The sequence below is a fragment of the Erythrolamprus reginae genome, chromosome 3, assembly GCF_031021105.1.
Source record: "Erythrolamprus reginae isolate rEryReg1 chromosome 3, rEryReg1.hap1, whole genome shotgun sequence".
NCBI classification, from domain to species: Eukaryota; Metazoa; Chordata; class Lepidosauria; order Squamata; family Dipsadidae; genus Erythrolamprus; species Erythrolamprus reginae.
The window spans coordinates 221344607-221368125 of NC_091952.1; the positions used below are offsets into that span (position 1 = coordinate 221344607).

Here is a 23519-nt window from a genome sequence, read left to right on the forward strand (position 1 = left end):
TACAGCTCGGGACGGTATGTTCCAGTGGGGGGAGCAAGTCCAGATCTATCATTTTACAAAGTCGCCGTTTCTCCTTTTTACTGGGCGCGCTGCTTCCTTCCCGAGTAAGAGTTTCTTACTCCCCTTTGCAGTTGCGAGACACACACACGCTCTCGCTTGTAGCACCTGTGGCAGGTGCGCGCGGGTCACGTGGCTCCGCCGTCGGACTTGGGAGCCGCGCCAGCTTCCTTCCTTTTTTAGGCGTTTCTCCGCTTGCGCGACCGGACCAGATTCGGGAATGCGGATAGAGTTGGCCGTCGCTCGTTAGTTGTCGAGAAGGGAGAAAACAAAGCAAAAAGAAAACCCCTAAAGGAGGGAAGAGGTATTCAGGCCGCCTTCCCGTCAAGACGGTGGCGATTCGGCGGACTGAAGATGAGCAAGATCCAGAAGTTTTTCAAGGGCGGCGGCGGGAAGGGGAAGGGGAAAGGGGGCCCCACCCCGCAGGAGGCTTTAGCGCGGCTGCGGGAGACGGAAGAAATGCTGATCAAGAAGCAGGAATACCTGGAAGCCAGGGTCGCCAAGGAATTGGCCCTGGCTAAGAAACACGGCACCCGGGACAAGCGAGGTGGGTTTTCTCCAGGAAGCAGGCCTTTAAACCTGGCAGATCAAAACGATGTAAAAAGATCGTCGAGATCTTTGGGCTTTAGGACAGGAGACACCTGAGCATGTACAAAGTGCAAAGCCTTACAGCAGTGTTTCCCAACCTTGGCAACTTGGACTTCAACTCCCAGAATTCCCCAGCCAGCGAATGCTGGCTGGGGAATTCTGGGAGTTGAAGTCCAGATATCTTCAAGTTGCCAAAGTAGGGAAACACTGCCTTATAGGACAAAATATCGTTCGAACTCTCGGTTTTAGAGAGTTGTCCACGACTTTTTTCGTTGAGTTGGTATGAGGAAGGGCAGAAAGTGACTTTGGATTGCAAAATGTTGCCTCGAGAGCCATTAATTACGTGTGATACTTCAACTTTACTATTTGGTTCAGCGTTTTTTTAAAAAAAATACAGTTTAGAAGTTGGAGGTTGGTGACCGTCGTTTTAAACTCTGGCGCTTGAAATGCATTGCTTGCTTGTACTTAGTTTTAAAATTTGGCAGCAGTTGTTGACGGGTATCTGTGTCACAGTTAAGAATTGTCTCTGTTCACAGGACTGAACAAAAGTTATAATTTGAGTGCTGGAGATTGTTGCTGTTGTATCTGAGAGTTTGAATTTGGCTGTTGCTATATTTGAAGCTCACCCTCCCCTTTAGGTCAATCATAATGGGTGGCTGAACCCAGGATGAAAATGTTTTTTTCCCCCTGGTATAACATCACTTTGTATAATGTTCCCTTTCTTGTTTTTACATCTCATAGGCCCGCAGTGTTTCCCAACCTTGGCAACTTGAAGGTATCTGAACTTCAACTCCCAGAAGTCCCCAGCCAGCGAATGCTGGCTGGGGACTTCTGGGAGTTGAAGTTCAGATATCTTCAAGTTGCCAAGGTTGGGAAACATTGTCATAGGGGATATCAGCCTCAGTGAAATAAATTTAAACACTGAGCTTTAAAGGTCTTGTGTGCCCTCTTCTTATATTTAAGAGCCATTGTTGTGCTTAATTCTAAAGGTAATTGTCCCAACATTAAAACATTTTGCCTTCAGATTTCAGCGGATGCTACTTTCAAATGCTACCCTAAGGCAGGGGTGGGTTCTTCGAGTTTGGACCGGATCGCCCAAACCGGTAGCGATCTGCTGGTGATGTCACGTAACTGGATCGGTCGGTGCTGATCTGTGTGCGCAGCCATCTTTTTTTTGTGTGTGTTCTGCTGCTCAAAAAAGGGCCTTCCTGCCTTCTCTCAAGTTAATACTGACCGTTATTTCTTTGTGGGAAGCACCGCTGATCAGCTCCTCAGCTGTGTTTTGGGCTGATCCTAGCTCCTGCGCATGCGCGGAAGCCTAATTGCATGAGCGGATGCCCGGATGCAAGTGGAGCTAGCGTGCGTGTGCAAAATGTCATTATTATTATTATTATTATTATTATTATTATTATTATTTATTAGATTTGTATGCCGCCCCTCTCTGGAGATGCGGAGCGGCTCACAACAACAAACAGTACAAATCCAATGGTTAAAACAATTTAAAACCCTTAATATAAAAAAAACCAATCATACATCTCATGAACCAGTGGGGAAGGTAAGTGGAACCCACTCCTGCCCTGATTGTTAGAAATCCTTCCTGTGTTGTTTCCCCATACATTTGTTTCCCAGGAATAGAAACTTCCGCAAGCTTTCCCTTGAGCAATTTTTAATGCTTCTATCTCAGTGTTTCCCAACCTTGGCAACTTGAAGATATCTGGACTTCAATTCCCAGAATTCCCCAGCCAGCATTCGCTGGCTGGTGAATTCTGGGAGTTGAAGTCCAAATATCTTCAAATTGCCAAGGTTTGGGAACACTGTTCTATCTCATTTCAGATTGCTTTGTATGTGAACTTAATACCTGCTAGGAAGTTTTGATTGTTGAATAAATAAGTTGCCTTAAGTAATTACAGTAATGTAACTTCTCTGTGTTTAATGATATTCAGAATGAGGTCTTGTTTTTTGAACAAAGCTTTTAAGGTTATCTACCAATTACCACATTTAAGTTTGTTTTGATCTTCTATAGGGCATTGCTAATGATGCCTTTAAGGATCCTTGTGTAAAGATAGCTGTGCCTTAACAAATCCAACTCATTCCGTAAGACGTATTTCTGAATTGACTGTGTGCCATTGAGTTGTTTTTGTCTCCTGGTGTCCTCATAGATATATTTCTAACTCATGATCTGTCTCTAACCTGGCCTTTCAGGTATTCCAACATTCTTTCTAAATAACATTTATTCATGGTATAAACAATGGAAGCAATGGAACACCTAGGTTTTTAGGATTCAGTTGTGAAATTTTACATGCATGCTTAAAATGTCACTTGTGTGAGAATTAAATAATGTAAGTAATATAAGTTATTTCTTTAAAATTATGAAAATAATACTGACAGGATTATTAAGTCCTCGGAGAGGGGCGGCATACAAATCTAATAAATTATTATTAATTATTACTATATAAGTAAATAAATATATAATGACGCCTTCCTTTTCTGTTTCAAATCACTGGAGTTAAATAACCCCCTCCAAGACAAGGCACCTTTGGGAGTGGGATATATCAAAAAAGTAAAGATGGCAGTTGCCATCACAAGATTGAAACTGTGTATTTTGTACATGTGATGAATGTAAAAAATGCATGTGTAATACCTCGCAGTGATACCTCGTCTTACAAACCCCTGGTCATACAAACTTTTCGAGATTTTTTTGCCTCTTCGTCCAAACTATTTTCACCTTACAAACCCAAGCCACCGCCACTGGGATGCCCCGTCTCCGGACTTCTGTTTTTGCGCTGCTGGGATTCTCCTGAGTCTCCCCTCCATGGGGAACACCATCCAGCAGCGCAAAAACGGGCTCTTTGCTTGCAACGGAAGTCCGGAGGTGGGGATTCGAGGACTTCTGTGTTTTTGCAATGGTGCAATTTTGCTGAGGTTCCCCTCGCTGGGAAACCTCACCTCCGGATTTCCATTGCCAGCGAAGCACCTGTTTTTGCACTGCTGGGATTCCCCTGCAGCATCACAAAAACACGGAAGTCTGGAGGTGAGGTTTCCCATGGAGGGGAGCCTCAGGGGAATCCCAGCAGCGCAAAAACGGGCGCTTCGGCTGGCAAAAGGGATGAGTTTTGGGCTTGCACGCATTAATTGCTTTTCCATTGATTCCTATGGGAAACATTGTTTTGTCTTAAAAACTTTTCACCTTACAAACCTCGTCCTGGAACCAATTAAGTTCGTAAGACGAAGTATCACTGTATATAGAAAAAGGAGTGAGGCTTTATTTGTATACCCTGCCTCTTTCATCGATCTTCTTTTGAAATAAAGAGTTGCAAAGCCTAACATTTTTTTAAAAATGTGAAGATAATGTTGAAATTGGGGAAAACAGCACTGATTTAATGCAGGTATGATGTTGGATTGTCTCACCCATGGGCTGACGGCAAAGTCATTGGGACAGGAAAGAAAATCATCAGGGTATATATGTATTGTGGTTATGTGCAAGCAGGAAGAAACATGAAATGGATATTTTGAAATAGGTCATTGTGTTTTACATTATGCTACTAAAGTAGTCGTGTAAAGCAGTGTTTTTCAACCAGTGTGCCGTAGCACACTAGTGTGCCGCGAGACATGGTCAGGTGTGCCGCGAAGCTCAGAGAGAAAGAAAGCAAGAGAGAAAGAAAGCAAGAGAGAGAGAGAAAGAAAGAGAGAGAGCAAGAGAGAGAAAGAAAGCAAGAGAGAGAGAGGGAGAGAAGGAGAGAGAGAGAAAGACATAGAGGGAGGTAGGGAGGGAGAGAGAAAGAGAGCAAAAAAGAGGAAGGAAGGAAGAGAAAGAAAGAGGGATGGAGAGAGAGAGAAAGAAAGAGGAAGGAAGGGAGAGAAAGAGGGAGGGAGAAAGAAATAGAGTGAAGGGGAGGAAGAGAGAGAGAGAGAATTTTTTTGTCCAAACTTTTTTAGCCCCCCCCCCCGCTCAATGTGCCCCAGGGTTTCGTAAATGTAAAAAATGTGCCGCGGCTCAAAAAAGGTTGAAAATCACTGGTGTAAAGGAGCAATATTATAGTTCCCAGGGCAGTATGGGGATGACAGAACAATTATAAAGGTGGAAAATGGGCATTTCAGTGATGTTGTAAGTTCAAACAGTCATTAAACAAATGGTTGTAAGTGTACAGTTTTTAATTAAAAAAATAGATTTATTTAGTTTCTTGTTAAAGTAGTCAATACTTTTGTTGTATTGAGGGTAGCTAGCCAGAGCATTGTCGCAAGCCATTTTTATAATATACAATTATATAAATTTAGAACATACTTCCTGAAACTATTTTTATTGGCTAGCAAGAATGGATCTACAAGCACAGAAAAAAACAGCTGTAGAGTTCTAATTTTAGATTACATTTCATCCCAACTGAAAGCAGAAACTATGTGACACTGTATTGATATAAAATCATAATCAATTTAGTTTTAACATGCAGAGTTGGCTGGATTTTAACTGCACACTGCCCAGAGTCATTCAGACAGAGAGATAGATGGTGCCTGCATTGACAAATAAAATAAATTGATTGATTGTCCTCCGAGGATAGATGGAAAATTCTGATTGCGCAGTGGGAAGTCTGAGATGTTCCTTGCACACCTCGTGGTAGTAGTTCAGAAAGGCCTAACTTTAAAAACTCTTTTTAAAAAAAAAAAAAAAATATTTTTTATTGTTTTCAAAAAAAAGACAGACAAAGACATACAACATTAAACATTTAAGGAGCTGCCATTGCTCCGCTTGTCGTAGAAGTCTAACTAATGCAGAATATAAAAAACCCTAACTGTTACCAGATCTATGCAGAAATGCCACACGTGTAAATTACATTCTTATTGAATTTAATTCTATATTTTTAATATTAAACTTATTAAATAAATTTCTTTATATTTTAAAATGTGACTTTAAAAACTCTTAAGACCATCTTCTGTGATTGGGCAGGGCAAGAGAACAAAATCTTGGATTCAACACTTCCCAGTTCCCTTCATTCTTATTTCCAGCTTTACTTAGAACAGATTACATGTTCAATATGTTCAACATTATCTTTAATATCATCAAACATCTACATCACCTCCCGTCCCAGGCCTTTGGGAAGAACTCAATAGGTGGACAAAAATGTCAAATCCAGTCTGAACATCTGATTGACTGTGCAATGAACCGTAACAACAATAATGGATAGTTCCATCAACCTTTAATAATGACTACTTTGGAAAATCCTGCCCTAAATAATACATAATATTATAACATCAAAGTGCCTGAAGACAAGACAAGAAACAATGGGTGAGAGGAAAGAAGCAAACTAGAACTAAGGAGGAATTTTCTAATAGTGAGAATAATTAATCAGTGGAATGGCTTGTCTCCAGAAGTTATGGATGCTCTATTACTGGAGATTTTAAAGAAAAGATTGAACAGGCATTTGTCTGAATAGTATAGAGCAGTGTTGACGAACCTTTTCAACACCAAGTGCCGAAACGGGAGCATGCAGGGCAGCACTGGAAACCAGAAGAGCAGTTCCACTGTGCCTATGTGCGCACTGGGAAGCTGAGCTTCCAGTTTCCAGCAGGCGCATATGCACCAGTCACCTGGCCTTCTGATTTCAGGCATGCATGTGTACAGGTAGACCAGCTGGCTGGCGCGCATGCACATGCCAGAAACCAGAAGGTCAGCTTCGTGGCATACATGCGTGCCAAGGAGTTGCTCTTCCAGTTTCTGGTGCTCTTGCATGCCAGAAACCAGAAGACCAGGTAACCAGAAGTTTAGCCAATTTCTGGAAGAGCAACAGGCAATGGTTGGTGTGCCTGGAGAGATGGCTCTGCATGCCAATTCCGGCACACACGCCATAGGTTCGCCATCACGGATATAGGGTCTCCTGCTTGAGCAGGGGTTGTAGTAGAAGACCTCCAATCTCCCTTCCAACTCTGTTATTCTGTTATATATCGAGCTACATTTCTGATACAACAGACTCTTGTAGTTATGAGAATCCTAATGGAAGCTTGAAAATTATTAGTTGAAACAATTAGTTGTAAAATTTGATTAAGAAGATAATGATTCTGTTTATATTGTTCTTCACTGCTTGGCTATTATACACATAGTCCTCAAAATGAACAAATTTTAGTGGTTTTCATCAGAACTTCAAAGTATTGGTAAAGAATCTGGTAGATGATGTCATTAAATGTCTGGAACAATATTTGCTCAGCATAGATACATAAGTGCATTTGACCTACCAGCTGGCAAAGGCTTAATTGAGCAATTGTGCTTTAGGGTGAACAAAAATGCACAAAAGCAATCCAGGCTAGATTTCCTATCCATAAGCTAATGACAAATTTGTTAATAAACTTGGAATATCAGGCAATTTTGTTTGTGTTTAGTTCTTGGGTAAAATTTCAAGATTAGAATGTATATCCTTCATGGATTTTATATTCTGGTTTGATTGCTAAGCTCCAACACTATGCATATAAAAGTAGAAGTGTGGTCCATTAATTGAATTCACATAGATTGCACATAACCATCGTTTGTTTCATTATTTTATTGAATAAGTTACAATAGCAATAGCACTTGGACTTAGGCTTCATAGTGCTTTACTCTAGCTAAGGTCACACTTTGTGTTAATTCATGAACCATAGTATTAAAACCATGATCTCTGTGTTAAACAGGTCCCACATTCGTTGCCTATTTAATGTAACCTCGAACCCAGACATTGATTAGAGCCCCAAGGAAATGTTAAATGTTTGAGAGAGTGTTGCAGTTTGAAGACAAGGTTCTTATTATCATTGGTGGCTAATGCTATAGTTACAAAGGAAAGGCTGAGTGTGCAAACATACATCCAAGAAAAACAATATTTACTTGTGGGAGTGTATTTATGTGTACAACTATATTAAAAACTGTATTGGTACAGTACTTTTTGTTTCACCCATACATCAAGAAGAGAATATAGTTTGTGGGCCATGAAAAAGACACTAAATCTCCCAGGCATTTGTTCAGTTTTGTTTATATATACAGTACTGTATATATATTTGTGGGGGTGGGGGAGAGTAGTTAAAGGAAATCTAGCATTGTATGCAAGTTGTAGATAAGGAAGTTACTGATACCTGATGAAAGGGGGCCAGAAAAAGCATACAATGTGACATTATTCTAGGAAGCATGAAAACTAACTACCCATAATAATTCCATTCCATAGTTGCCTAACAAAATATTTTGGGTTGTGTATTTATATAATATTTACATTTATATAATATTATCTCAGTTACTAATTCAGTTATCATTGAATATGATGCTACGTATACTGTAACTACAGTGATGCAATGGTACAGCATTTGTTACAGCATTTGGTGAAGGTGATTGTAATGCTCATTCATAATCCCCCCAGAGATTAGAATTGCCCCCACCCTCCTTGCCTTTCGTAAGCTCCTTAAAACCCACCTCTGCCGTCAGGCATGGGGGAACTGAGTTATTCTTTTCCCCTAGGCCTTTACAATTTATGCATGGTATGTTTGTTTGTATGTACGTTTGGTTTTACAAGAAGGGTTTTTTAGTTGTTTTAGTATTGGATTTACATGCTGTTTTTTATTACTGTTGTTAGCCGCCCCGAGTTTACAGAGAGGGGCGGCATACAAATCAAATCAAATCAATAAATCAATAAATCAATAAATAAATAATTTGGAATTACCTAGATGTATCTCTGTGGTTATGTGAGCATTCGTAAACTAGACTGGTATAGCATGAGATAAACATATGGAAATTAGAGTAGAATAGAATAGAATAGAATAGAATAGAATTCTTTTTTGGCCAAGTGTGACTGGACACACAAGGAATTTTTCTTTGGTGCATATGCTGTCAGTGTACATATACAGAATATAGTTTGTCAGCTATCAATAAATTAACTGCCTTGGAAATGGCCCTGGATTGGGCCGAGAGGCAAAAAAGGACCTGTGATGTTCCTTCAATATACCAGGGTGATTCGGCACAAAAATATGTAACCCTTCCCTGGTACAGAGCTGAAGGGATTGGATACTGTAGCCTAGAGGTTAATTCTCTGTCTTATGAGGCAAAGGTTGCAGGTTCAAGTCCCAGTGAGGGTATGGCTAGCTGATGAGGCCGAAATAGATCTATCCTAGTCTCCTTAATTTTCAAATTCAGCAAAAACATGTGGCACACACACACACATGTATACACACACGTATGTGTATATACATATATATATATACACATACACACACACATTTGTAAAGAATCATGAGGAACAACACTTAATAATTGTCATAGGGTTAAAATTAGCAATCAGAAAACAATACAGTATTAATATAAATCGTAAGGAAACAAACTACAGTAGAATGCAGGCAGTCCTCGAATTACAACCACAGTTTGGATCAGAATTTCCATCACTGAGCCATGTGACAATAAAGTGAGATATTACATGACTGCATCATTTAACAACTACAATTTCTGGAGTGATTAAGTAAGTACTCGCTTTAACAAAGCCATTGCAGTCCTTAGCTTTAGTAAAGGACTGAGTTCAAATCCCCCACTGCAGCTATCTTCCTCCATTTTTGCCTCTTGGCAAGCCTACACTGGTGCCCTAGGATGCCAGAACATTCCAGTTTCTGTTACAGTTGCTGCCGCGAACCTGCAGTCAGAGAATCCTGACCCCACATTCAGACAAAGAGTTAAAATTCCATTTGTGTCAAACAGGCAGAGGTTGTGGGTGAAATGGACAGAGCCTTAGTATATCCTGCATACTTCCAAAGATTTGAATTTCTAAAGAGAATTTAGATGCTTTTGAAATCTAGAAAAATGTGCTCTTATAGGATAATTATTGTGTTTCTCATAAATACTATCAACAATTTTGTCCAAAAGGGCATAGTTAATTGCTTTTGGTAAATTCAGGAAAATACCCCAGTGGTGATTGCAAGATAGCTATGAGTAAATGTGTTGCAAATTTCTTGATGATGATTAGCATCCAAATCAGAGTTGAAATTCAGAAGGTTCTAACAGGTTTTAGAGAAACTTTAGCAGAAATTTTGAGTAGTTCAGAGAAACGGTAGTGGAAATTTTGAATAGTTTGGAGAACTGGCAAATACAGTAATACCTCATCTTACGAATCTAATTGGTTCCCGGGGGAGGTTCGTAAGGCGAAAAGTGCGTAAGGCGAAACATTGTTTCCCATAGGAAACAATGAAAAATGAATTAATGCGTGCAACGAAAAAAACAACAACGCAAAAAACCACCGCCGCCCGGCTGTTTCAATTGAAACAGCTGGGCGCTTCTCAGCGTTCTCCCAATGCCGAACCCGGAAATTTGGCAAAAGTTCGGGTTCGGGTGGCTGCCGAGAAGCCCCGCCGCCCGGCTGTCACCTTTTGAAACACCCGGGGGGCTTCTCGGCGGCCTCCCGAACGCCGAACCTGGAAGTTCGGGTTTGGTGTTCGGGTTCAGGACGACACTGGGAACCCCCCCGGCTGTTTCAAAAAGCAACAGCCGGGTGGCCGGGGCGGGTTTGTAAGACGGAAAACGTTCGTAAGAAGAGGCAAAAAATATCTGAACCCCGGATTCGTATCTCGGGTTGTTCGTATGGCGAGGGGTTCGTATCATGAGGTACCACTGTACCACTTCTGGCTGGCCTCAGAGGGGTGGGAATGGAAATTTTGCAATAAGCTTCCCCCAGGAGTGGGGTAGGAATGTAGATTTGCAGAATCCTTCTCCTGCCATGCCCACCAAGCCCACCAAGCCATATCCACAGAACCAGTAGTAAAAAAATTTGGATTTCACCACTGATCCAAATGTATGATGACATTGCCATAACTTGTTACTATTTGAAGTTGAGTAACAATTGATTAGTTTCAAGATACTACAGATCAAGTCTGGTTGCATGTTCACAAACAGAGATTGCAAAGTAGAATACTATGTAGCAAAATATTTCTAGTTGCAACTTTTCTTCTAGTCTAGAAAGAAAATATTTTTCCAGTCAATCTGCAGACTTTTAACATAGGAAATCCAATTCTTTATTGAATTCTTATTATAAAAGTCAAATTTCCCTCTTCACTTATATCATTGATGTACAAAGTCTAATTTCAATCTAAGATGAAGATGCATAAATAGATTTTTGGGTGCCATATAGAATCCTTTTAACTGCTGACTCTAATTTGTTTATGATGTGGGAAATTCAGTTTTGGATAATTATAACAGTGGTACAAGATTTAGCTTTGATAAACTCCCACATCCTTTCTATCATTTGTCACTCAAGGCAAATATGGGTAAATATTAACAGAAATCTGTTGTTTTCTACTTTTTGAGAGAGGAACACAGTTTAGTTAGGAACACAGAACAAGTACCTGAATAGTGGCCATGTGACTGCAGGGACTGTGCGACTGTTGTATGTGCCAAGACCAGTAATATGTCAGTGGCATCGTAAGTTTGAATGGTCACTAAATGAATGAATGGTTTTAATTGAGGATTATTTGTATAACATCAGCTTTCCAACCTTCTATTCAAATGCTTTTGGAATCTAGCAATTTCCTATTATACCTATTATATTGTTTTAGCTTCCATGTTCTTTCTTTCTTTCTTTCATTGTATTCTGTTTGTATTTTATTTTATTTTATTTTATTTTATCTATCTATCTATCTATCTATCTATCTATCTATCTATCTATCTATCTATCTATCTATTTTACTAGATAAATGGTCAAAGCAATGGAAACTGCAGTTTAATGTTTCCAAATGTAAAATAACGCACTTGGGGAAAAGGAATCCTCAATCTGAGTATTGTATTGGCAGTTCTGTGTTAGCAAATATTTCAGAAGAAAAGGATTTAGGGGTAGTGATTTCTGACAGTCTCAAAATGGGTGAACAGTGCAGTCAGGCGGTAGGGAAAGCAAGTAGGATGCTTGGCTGCATAGCTAGAGGTATAACAAGCAGGAAGAGGGAGATTATGATCCCGCTATATAGAATGCTGGTGAGACCACATTTGGAATACTGTGTTCAGTTCTGGAGACCTCACCTACAAAAAGATATTGACAAAATTGAACGGGTCCAAAGATGGGCTACAAGAATGGTGGAAGGTCTTAAGCATAAAACGTATCAGGAAAGACTTAATGAACTCAATCTGTATAGTCTGGAGGACAGAAGGAAAAGGGGGGACATGATCGAAACATTTAAATATATTAAAGGGTTAAATAAGGTCCAGGAGGGAAGTGTTTTTAATAGGAAAGTGAACACAAGAACAAGGGGACACAATCTGAAGTTAGTTGGGGGAAAGATCAAAAGCAACATGAGAAAATATTATTTTACTGAAAGAGTAGTAGATCCTTGGAACAAACTTCCAGCAGACGTGGTAGATAAATCCACAGTAAATGAATTTAAACATGCCTGGGATAAACAAATATCCATCCTAAGATAAAATACAGAAAATAGTATAAGGGCAGACTAGATGGACCATGAGGTCTTTTTCTGCCGTCAGACTTCTATGTTTCTATGTTAGATTTGTATGCTGCCCCTCTTCGTAGACTCAGGGCAGCTATACAAATTTTGCTATACATTTTGCTATACATTGCCTAGAAATTCTAGAAATCGAGTGGTAATATAAATGCCTAAAATATATATTTTTTCATAATTATTTTTCCAATTCTAGCAATTGTTGCATCAGACTGCTCCTGTATTATTTCTTCTTGCTGTCTCTATATGCCTCAGTAACCATACATGGCCATTATCACAGAAGAATCTTTTCCTTTAATTTGGGAGGGTGTGCTGTTACTAAATTTGCTATGTTCAGTAACAAAATTCCATTCAGCCCCAATAAGGAAATTTATTTATGTACAGTATTAAATAGCCGCCCAGAGTCCCTTGGGAGTAGATGGCATAGAAATTGAATGAATTAATGAATGAATGAAGATACAACACATCTTGCTATTCAAAATAATATTGGATTCTTCCTCCCCTCCATTTGTTGTAATGGTTTACCTGACGCCTTGAGCCACTATAGCTAATGGGAAGAGATTCAGTATTGGGCTGCCCCCGGTACGCCTGGGATCGCCAATCCGTAAGCAGAAATGGCAATGCATGCGCACCTGCGCCCCCCCGCTGAAGAATTTGTTTCCTTGCATGCACGAAAGCCTTTCTTTGCTTCTGTGCATGCACGAAAGCAAAGAAATCAGCAAAAATATATGTATATTCATTAATTCATTAATTCATTAATTCATTCATTCAATTTCTATGCCATCTACTCCCAAGGGACTCTGGGCAGCTATTTAATACTGTAAAAAAATAAATTTCCTTATTGGGGGCTGAATGGAATTTTGTTACTGAACATAGAAAATTTAGTAACAGCACCCCCTCCCAAATTAAAGAAAAAGATTGTTCTGTGATAATGGCCATGCAGAAATCTCACACATGCAAATGTGCTGGCCTCCGGGATCAATTCGATACGGAAAGATTCCTTCACTGAAGAGATTATATTGGACATCTATTTTAAAATATCTGGTGGAAACCACCTCTCTTATCCTTGTATAGCGAAAGATATTTCTGATTGATGTATAGCAGTAATTTTATTGTTAAATGGTAAAAAGTTAAGAATATGATACAGTGCCTTTCAGAGGGAAGAACAATTAACCTGCTTTGAATCACCAAATTCTTTAGCTATTGCAGTAAGTTGACAAAATGGTTTGGAATTTTGTATAGCTTTCTTTAATCAAATTGTTCTTTGAATGGGTATCTCAACTCTCTGTTTTATGTAGCTTCACTGAATTTGCTTGCTGAGTAAATGTGGCAATCTATCTCTGATTTATGTTAAGAACTAAACATCTATATAGGTATTTTTTGCATTGGCTTATGAGATACTTTTCCCTCTTCTTACTTCACCAGCTGCACTGCAGGCACTGAAAAGAAAAAAGAGATATGAAAAACAGTTGAGCCAAATTGATGGGACTCTTTCCACTATTGAATTCCAGCGCGAGGCTCTTGAAAATTCCCACACAAATACAGAAGTGTTCAAGAATATGGGCTATGCTGCTCAGGCCATGAAAAAAGTACATGAAAACATGTAAGTGAAAAATGTTGTCAAACCTCACAGGAAATAACATTAAATCTTACATTTTTGGAATTTGGTGAGTATCTTTCTTACATAAGAATTGAGATGTTCCATTCTTCTATATGATGCTAAGGTTTGTCTTCACTTAGATATAAAGCTGCTAGGAATTTACTATTACATTAATCTAAAATTATATTCGTTTCTTAGATGTACTCTACCTGCTCTGCAGCAAGTAAGATCAGTATGGCCTGAACCATAGATCACTGCAAGCTATACATATTGCTTCAACTAAAATTTCTGTATGACTCTATCAATAGGCATCTTTTTTTCCTTTTAAACTGCCTTTCTTCAAATTGAATATACCATATTTCCCTGAAAATAGGACATGTCCTGATATTAAGCCCAACAGGGCTTTTCAGGCATGTGCTGAAATAAGCCCCCCCCCAACTATTTTCCAGGGAAAGGGGAAACATCCCCCACGCACCTGGGCCAAGCCTACTTGGGGGCAACAAAGATAGCCACTCCCTTGGCTGGTGGCTGCTCCTAGCACATGGAGCTCCCATTTGTACCAAGTCCCCCATCCTTTCCTCAGAAAGAAGGTGGCAGCAGTAACTCAACCAGCAGGAGAAATGTTTGGTGTTCATGTCTATGATTTAACTCATCCCAGTGGTAATCGGTGGCAAGAAAGAGCCAAGGCAGCGGGAGAGCCCTACTACGGAGCCCGCTAAGAAAGTCACATGCTGAGCCAGAGGTGCAGAGAGGATGATCTTGGGGCAGGCAAGTGGAAGGGCACTTTTGCATCTCTCCAGGTTGTCCTGGTGGATGGGGGGGCCCTGGGCTTTCCCACTGCAACGGCTCCGGAGCCTCGATCCCTGCCTCGCCTCCTCCTTCTCATAGGCAGGAGTGCATTTCAAAACGCCACCGGAGGCAGAGGCAAGAGGAGCCGAGCCAGTCCTGCGGTGTGTGTGCAATGCCATGGCAGAGGGAGTTGGTAAAACTCACTCAACAATACAGTGTTCCCTTGATTTTCGCGGGAGATGCGTTCCGAGACCGCCCGCGAAAGTTGAATTTCCGCAAAGTAGAGATGCGGAAGTAAATACACCATTTTTGGCTATGGACAGTATCACAAGCCATCCCTTAACACTTTAAACCCCTAAATTACCATTTCCCATTCCCTTAACAACCATTTACTCACCATTATTACTCGTACTCACCATTGAATAAGACAGTGATCCTGATATTTATAAACATAATTATGTATTAACAAAAATTATTATTTTTATTTATTTGCAAAAATTATTATTTTTATTTATTTGCAAAAATTATTATTTTTATTTATTTGCAAAAATTATTATTTTTATTTATTTGCAAAAATTATTATTTTTATTTATTTGCAAAAATTATTATTTTTTTTTATTTGCAAAAATTATTATTTTTATTTATTTGCAAAAATTATTATTTTTATTTATTTGCAGAAATTATTATTTTTATTTATTTGCAGAAATTATTATTTTTATTTATTTGCAAAAAATATTATTTTTATTTATTTGCAAAAATTATTATTTTTATTTATTTGCAAAAATTATTATTTTTATTTATTTGCAAAAATTATTATTTTTATTTATTTGCAAAAATTATTAGTTTGGCAATGACGTATGACATCATCGGCCGGGAAAAAACATGGTATAGGAAAAAACCTGTGAAGTATTTTTTTAATTAATATTTTTTGAAAAACCATGGTATAGGTTATTCGCGAAGTTCGAACCCGCGAAAATTGAGGGAACACTGTATTTCCAAAGTACAGAGCTTTCTCGCTCTCTCTCGCTCTCCCCTAGCTGGGAGCCACTCTTTTTGCAGAAGCTACTGTTTTAGCAAGGAGAGAAGGGAGGGAGGGGGGGTGCACACAGGCAGTGACACAAGACCTGTACTCTAGTAATATTGTTGGGTGAGTTTTACTAATTTGCAAGCCGAGGGACATCACGGAGCTGCCAGACTCCAATAAGATGTGCATTTCACAGCCCGTCCCATCCCCGCTTGTCCTACCACCCCCAAACTGTGCCTCACTGTGAGAACCGCATCTTACTGGAGTCTGGCAGCTCTGTGGCATCTCTCGGCCCATCTGTTTAGGGAAACACCTTCCTCAGTACATAAACTCAGTTGTTAATTGCTCACCCTCACGAGAAGAGTTTCTGTACTGTGCAAGGTGTTTCCCTAAACAGACTGGTCATGCCATGGAGTTGCCAGACTCCAATAAGACTTGTGTCTGGCGACCCAGCGCATCTCCTGCACCCGAAATAATAACCCCCAATAATAAGGCCATATTTCGGAGGTCTAAAAAATATAAGGCACCATCTTATTTTCAGGAAAACACCGTACCTGAAGTTAAATGGAATTCAAATTCCAAAATTCTTCTGTTACGATGATAATTCCTTACACATGTGTTAGTTGAACTTGTACATCTGGAAGGTATATATTTTGGAGAAACAGAATCTTCCAGAAATCTTCTGAATGTTCTATAAATCTTGCCGGTTCAGCTATTCCAAAAATAGTACAGTGACTTTCCATAAATTAATCCTCAAAACCGGAAAAGGTTCATGATGTTCTGGGCATGAAACACAATTGTTTTATGTCTTGACCCTCTCTAGGATACCATGCTTAAGTTCCCAAATAGATTTCCCCAAATCTCCAATATGTAAACTGCTTGAAAACTGATTGGGATTGCTTCTTATGTACATATCTGTTTTGCTTACATTTGCTTATATTATAATATTATTCTATTCACTACTGCTTGTAAGCAGTTCAAGTGCTTTTATAGAATTTAAAGTCCTTATGGAGTTTACAACTTGAATACTGGAAGGAATTTTCTTGTAACATTAATCTTATCATAGGCTAAACTTGTCTTTGATGGCCCTTTAAATGCCCCAATAAGCCAGAATAATGGCTTATAAAGAGTGGGAGTTTATTAATTATGCTTCCTTTTATTGCATTGTTTTATTAAAGTAAATAACTTAATAATATATCTTTGCTATTTCCCCAGACTTTCAATAGCCTCCTCTCCAAAATTTAAATCTCTATTTTGCTGTTATTTTTTATTTTGATGATTATTGATGTTCATGAAAACCTCAGAATTTTACTAGAATCCACTATGCCATCCTATCTATATACAAATTGACTAAAGAATTCCTTTTTTTCCTATTATCCTTAGGGACTTGGATAAAATTGATGACATGATGCAAGATATCACCGAGCAACAAGATATTGCCCAAGAAATCACAGAGGCTCTCACAAGAAGAGTTGGTGATGACTTTGATGAGGTATGTTTTGACATTTAAGAACAAATAATGGTCCTGACTTTAACATTACTGCTATTTTTAAATTTGCTATAATTGTTGTCTAGCTCTTTTCCAAGTGCTTCAAAAAATTTTCCTTAAACGTAGTCGAATTTTCAAATGACTGAAAAGACATTTATTCAAAAATACTGTTCTGTCTTGAATAAAGTATTCAAAAGAGAATTCAAATTGCTATGTCAAAATAATTTAACCTCTTTTGCTATGACAAAATCATTTGATTTTTGACATATTGGAATCTACATAGGTAAGTAGCAATGTGTGGTGCATTCCTAATTTTATTCTAGCTGGTCAGTCATGCATTCTTCTAGTACATGCCATCTGGTATTCAGAGAAGCTGTGTACCACTAACTACAAATAGCTGCTTAAAATATTTGGTTGAGACCTTGTCAGGTGCAAAAAATCAGATACATTCATAAAATTGCAGCAGAGAAGATTTATTCATATACAAAAATCTGGTCAATTAATGGTCAGTACTAAATTGGCATTAGATAAGAGTCAAGTGGGACTGGACTTGGATATCTTGTGGCAATGCAAGGATTATAAACGAATGACATGTTTAATTGTGCCTACCAGCTCTGTCTGCTGTTCTGCAGATTTCCAATAAAAATTACTTGTCCTAAAAATATCCATTTATATTGGTCCCTGAAAACCCAAAATAAAGTTGTTGGTTTTTTTAAAAAAATAAAGTTTGTATTGGCAACTAGACTTGTTTGGGTAATATTGTGAAACTGTTGAAAATAGAGGTTCTATTGACAGTAGGCGTTGTTTTTTGAAAATATAACCTGCCAAATTTTAAAATTTCAGGATGAACTGTTGGCAGAATTAGAAGAACTGGAGCAAGAGGAACTCAATAATAAGATGAAAAACGTTCATTTACCAAGCGTCCCAGCTAACCCATTGCCTTCTCGTCCTGGTAAATTGTTTTCTTATATTAATTAATCTCTTATAAAAATAGGCTATAGGACTATTGGGGAGAAATGGAACAATCACAGAAATTTAACATACCTGAATATAATAGTAGCTATCTTGGCACACGAATCCCAGCGACCAGTTAGGTCCCACAGAGTTGGCCTTCTCCGGGTTCTATCGACTAAACAATGTCGGCTGGCGGGACCCAGGGGAAGAGCCTTCTCTGTGGCGGCCCCGACCCTCTGGAACCAGCTCCCCCCAGAGATTAGGATTGCCCCCACCCTCCTTGCCTTTTGTAAACTTCTTAAGACCCAGGCATGGGGGGATTGAGACATCTTCCCCAGGCCTATATAATTTGTGCATGGTATATTGTGTGTATGTTTTTTAATTATGGGTTTTTTAGTTTTTAAATATTAGATTTGTATTTTACATTGTGTTTACTATTACTGTGAGCCGCCCTGAGTCTATGGAGAGGGGCGGCATACAAATTAATTAATTAATTAAATAAATAAATAAGAGAGATATAAGTTCTTGATGTGAATGAAGTATAGGTATGAATGGTCCTTTTGTTGTTGCAGTGTCCCCATGGTCACCTGGTCCTAATTTAGACATTGACAACTAGCTCAAAATTATGACATCACAGCATCCTGTGTCACATAATTACCATTTGCAAACTTCACTCCCAACTTTCAACAAGCAAAATCAGGGGGAAGCTGGCAGAAAGTTGGTGATCACTTGACTACAGAATACTGCTCCTGCATGGGATTTGCCCAATAATGGCAACTGGAACTTCTATCATAAGATAGTACAGTCACATGATGTGCCTTCCTTGCTTAGTGATGGCCTTCTGTTCCAATGACTATTGGTAAGCGAGGACTACTAATAGTAATTGGACTTTGGTGAAGCAATTGTACAGAGAGTAATAATTTGGTGGTAGCCAAAGCTGAACTTGGATTTGGCCATCTGGATTTAAGTCTTGTGATCTGATGTAAATAAAACTATGCAAGCAATTCTTATTGAATAGACTTTCTGAAGTCATCCTTTTACAAGATGTGTCTGGGAAAGTATGTTAATTTTTGAGCCACCATGCCTCTAATCCAAATACAGTGGTACCTCTACTTAAGAACGCCTCTACTTTTCTAGATAAGAACCGGGTGTTCAAGATTTTTTTGCCTCTTCTTAAAAAACATTTTCTACTTTAAGAACCCGAGCCCAGAAAAAATTCCCAAGGAATTTTAGAGCGTCACGAAGGCCTGGCCAGTTTCCTGCCATTCCCCCTTTAATCCTGGCCATCTTGGGCTTTTCTGTGCTGCCAGAGGAGCCTTTCAGTGGCACTTCAGGAGGCTTTGGCAGTCCAGAGCAAACGAAGCATTTTCCTTTCTCTGGGCGCTTGGAGAGGGAATAAACCTTTGCCAGTGCCCAGAGAAAAGAAACACTCCCTTCTCTCTGGGCAGTCCCTCTTTTTTTTTTAAAGCCTTAAAAGTTTTGGATTTTTTTGATTCCCCTCACCTCACCTTCTTACTTTGGCAGCGACTGTCCTCCTCTTCCTCCTTCCTCTTTCTCCTCCCACCCAAATTCTGAGCTTTTATTTCTTTCCTAATGGGTTTGCACGTATTATTTGCTTTTACATTGATTCCTATGGGAAAAATTGATTCTACTTACAAACCTTTCTACCTGGTCACAGAACGAATTAAGTTCTTAAGTAGAGATACCACTATACTAAGTTCTTCCAGAGACAGCAAAACTGCATCTCTGTTATTCCAGTAACCTGATCAATTATTATCTTTTATTATAGCATCTTCAAAGAAGAGGGTAGAAGAAGATGAAGATATGCAGCAATTGGCAGCATGGGCATCTTAACAGCAATTTCTCACTGGCTTCAAGGGAATATTATGGGAATATCATGGAAGGACTTCATAGAATAGAGTTTATGGTCTCTGATGGAATATATGTATATATTTTATATAGTATTGTATATATTATTTTTTGTTTTTTTTAAGCCAGCATTCTCTATTACAATCTTTCTCTTCGGGTATATCTCCAGACATACCATTTTTATGCTAAAGAAACCAGATAACAAGCAAGACTGAATTTTAATTAAGGTTATTCTTTTTAGCTAATTTTTTTAAATGCACAAAACATGTGTAGGTTGCAAAGCCTATTGGTGCAATAGTGAGTGTTATAATGGTTTGAAAGAGAATTAAAATTGGCTTGGTTTTGGAATCTCGTTTCCAAATATTTTTCTAAACAAAATTATTAAAAGCCATGGTCCTTAGGTTGACTAGAGAGATCCTGTGGCAATTTTGCAGTAGGGTCTTTGTTTTCTATGGTTCTTCTATAATGCCAATGGCTTGTTCAAAGTACAAAGCAGAAATCAAGATTTTGTACTTTAAAAACTAAGATAATGATAAAAGTGGACCTCTGCTGAAAGAGAGAGAGGATGCAGAGGGCAGGACCAAACTAAATGGATTAAAACTAGAAGAAGTGGGTTCAAGGTAGATGTCAAGAGCACTGTTCTGTCTGTATGAACTGCCATGTACAATAATAGAGACTGTAGAACAAGCTGTCATAGAAGTGTTGAAGTTTTTTTTTCCAGTGAAGTTCTTCAACAGAGGTTGGGTGAACATCTAGCAGATCTTGCACTGAATAGATAATATCTTATAAGGTTTCCAGTGAGAGATCATCAGAGAAGAGCGTTATAAATCCATTACCAGCTGTGTTTAGATGATTAGTATGCCTTGAAATTGAAATTGCTCCAGGTGCAGTTCAGAAAATAGAACTTTTGATTGATTGACTTTCAGGTTGTTTATAATCCTAAAAAGTCTCAGGGATGAGCGTCCACTGCCCATCATTCTCCTACTCCGCTTTTAATGGATTGGGAATTAGTGATTCTGATTTTTTAAAAAAAAGTTTTTCCCTGCCTACATAAGTCATTAGAACACATATAGAGTCCATTGCTTCTGTCTTATCCCAAGTGCACTTAAAACTAATCTAGAATATTCATATTTTATCAAGAACCCACTTAACGTTTGAGTATGAAAGGTGATAGAGGCATGCAGTCTAGTGTAGTGATGGCAAACCTTTCTTTTTTGTTTCGCGTGTGTTTGCGTGTGATAGCACGCACACGTGAACACCCATTTCTTCCCCCCACGCATGCGCACAACCTCGCTGCCCCTGTGCACGCACACAATCCTCCCCATTTCCGCACATGCGCACAAGCCTGGGATGGTAAAAAAAATGGGCAAACTGGAAATTCAGAAAAACAGATTTCTGCTTGGCCCATTGTGCTGTTTTTCGCACTCCGGGGCTTCAGGGAAGTTTCCCTGAAACTTCTAGAGCAGTGTTTCCCAACCTTGGCAACTTGAAGATATGTGGACTTCAACTCCCAGAATTCCCCAGCCAGCGAATGAAACACTGTTCTAGAGGGTGAAACGGCCTTCCCCAAGGCTGGAAATCAGTTGACTAGTGCACGCATGTGCACTAGAGCTAACATAGGGCAACGCCTCATATGCCTTCCGATATGACTCTAGGTGCCACCTGTGGCACCCATGTCATAGGTTTGCCATAACTGGTCTAGTGTATTCAGGGAAACTATGATGCACTATGCAGTCTAAAATATTGTGGGTATGATTTAGTTTACTCAAATTTAGTGCCACCAAACTTTTACTGATTTTTATGTAACTTAGATTAATTTGATTTTATAAAAGGGGAAAAAAATTAGAACAACTTTTTTGGCTGAGTGACCAGTAAGTGATAATTGAGTTTATCAGTATCTTTAAAAACAGGTGGTCATAATTCAGTAAATCCAATGGATTACATTCAAGTAATTGTGTGCTGGATTCATGTACATTTTCTTGATAGCAGTCAAGATATTGCAGAACCTTATTAGGCAGAAAAAATATAATACTTTATTATTGCTGTTTTTAAATGAACTTTCTTCAATCTATTTCTTCATTTTTTGGTTTGGATAGTATAGTTTCTTTAAATATTTCAATGTAATAATTTATATGATTTTTATGTATCTTCTTTGAACTATCTTTTTTTTAAAATCTGGGAAATGAATCCTATGAAGAAAAAGTTTTAAATTTCTCAAAATAGTAGACAAGTTCCAAAATTATTATGTATGCCAGTGGGATTTTTTTTTCCATCCCTGAAAATGGTCTCTGCATATGCAACTTTTCCCCCCTAGCCTATCTCTCTTTTGGATTTTGATTTAAGATGACATTATTGTTACTTTCCGGAAATATAAAAGATTTAAATATACTAATAAGTATTAAATGGTGCAATTTAAAATCTGACATTGCTTTTTTATAAGAAACATATTCCATGAAGGAAATATATATTCAGGACATTTATTATTGTGTATCTTTGTGGAAATTCAAGATTTACTAGGACTATAGGGTCTCTGATTTACTATTCTAATTATAAAACAATAATACAATAAGTGATTCAGAACAATTTTTAACAATGGCCATTAAATAATATGTTACTTAGTGTCTAAGTATTATCTAGATATATCACACAGGAATTTAAACATATTTTTACTTTAATAGAGATCATCAGATAGTTTCTTTATTAAATCACAATATTATCCCATCTAAATTTAATTCTTGAATGGAAAATTTTACAAATTTTTATATTAGAATTTAATTTAGGGAATAGCAGTTTAAAATTCACCATAGCAAGAGTATATCAAACTCCAGATTTGTTCTCAATTATTATTTAGTATTTTGATGTATAATTGAATGGATGGATAAACATACTTTAAAATTTTCTTCCTAGATTTCCCTATATTCAGTAGTTTTTATTCTAGTGACTATTTAATATACCTTTAAGGCATTATGGTTGTATTATTATGATTCATAAAAAAATTAATGGAGAAATTTTGATGGCTTGCATTATAACCAATCATAACCAATACACCAACTAAGCCAATACAAAAATAAAATCATTAACTGATATCAACCATTTCCCCAGCTGTTGATCTTACATTGGGCTTTTCCCTCTAAAGACCTGGTAGATAATTTTTAAAAAATAATATTCTGAGTGATAAGAACATACTACTCTGACTTCAGGTTCTGTGACTTAAGGGGGTCATCTACTCAACTTCTCCCTCCTTAACTATCCAGAATGTGGAAATTACTGCATGCTTCAGATAAACAGAATCTACCTAAGATGGATGGCCCTGAAAATAATGAGAACAACTATACAGGGCTTAATACAATATGGATGCACCTATTACTCAGTGGATGGGCAATTTCATTCTATGCCAACTATAATTGCTAAGTCATCTTCAAGAATAGTTCCATGAATTATACTGTAGATATTTTAACTAAAAACTGATAAAGAGATTAGAACTGCCCATACCCTCCTTGCCTTTCGTAAACTCCTCAAAACCCACCTTTGTCGTCAGGCATGGGGGAACTGAGATATTCCCCCCAGGCCTATATAATTTATGTATGGTATGTTTGTATGTATGTCTGCTTAATAATGGGTTTTTTAAAATATTTTAAATTGTAAATTATTAGATTTGCCATGAACTGTTTTATTGTGTTGTGAGCCGCCCCGAGTCTACGGAGAGGGGCGGCATACAAATCTAA

The 23519-nt window shown here is 38.3% G+C and overlaps 1 protein-coding gene across 1 annotated transcript; it reads left to right on the plus strand.

Annotated features, from left to right (window-relative positions):
* Nucleotides 1–267: 267 nt before the first annotated feature.
* Nucleotides 268–22212, plus strand: CHMP4C (charged multivesicular body protein 4C). Its single transcript, XM_070747985.1, has 5 exons — nt 268–604; nt 13495–13672; nt 16866–16974; nt 17815–17923; nt 19715–22212. Exons 1-5 carry the CDS (start codon nt 412–414, stop codon nt 19777–19779), a joined length of 654 nt encoding a protein of 217 aa, XP_070604086.1. The 5' UTR covers nt 268–411; the 3' UTR covers nt 19780–22212.
* Nucleotides 22213–23519: the final 1307 nt, after the last annotated feature.

What these genes read in the sequence shown, in the direction of transcription:
- CHMP4C (XM_070747985.1), top strand. Translation starts at nt 412, where the DNA reads ATGAGCAAGATCCAGAAGTTTTTCAAGGGCGGCGGCGGGAAGGGGAAG. An exon ending in TTGGTGATGACTTTGATGAG is followed by an intron (nt 16,975 to 17,814) that starts GTATGTTTTGAC and finishes TTAAAATTTCAG; the next exon opens with GATGAACTGTTGGCAGAATT. An exon ending in CCCATTGCCTTCTCGTCCTG is followed by an intron (nt 17,924 to 19,714) that starts GTAAATTGTTTT and finishes CTTTTATTATAG; the next exon opens with CATCTTCAAAGAAGAGGGTA.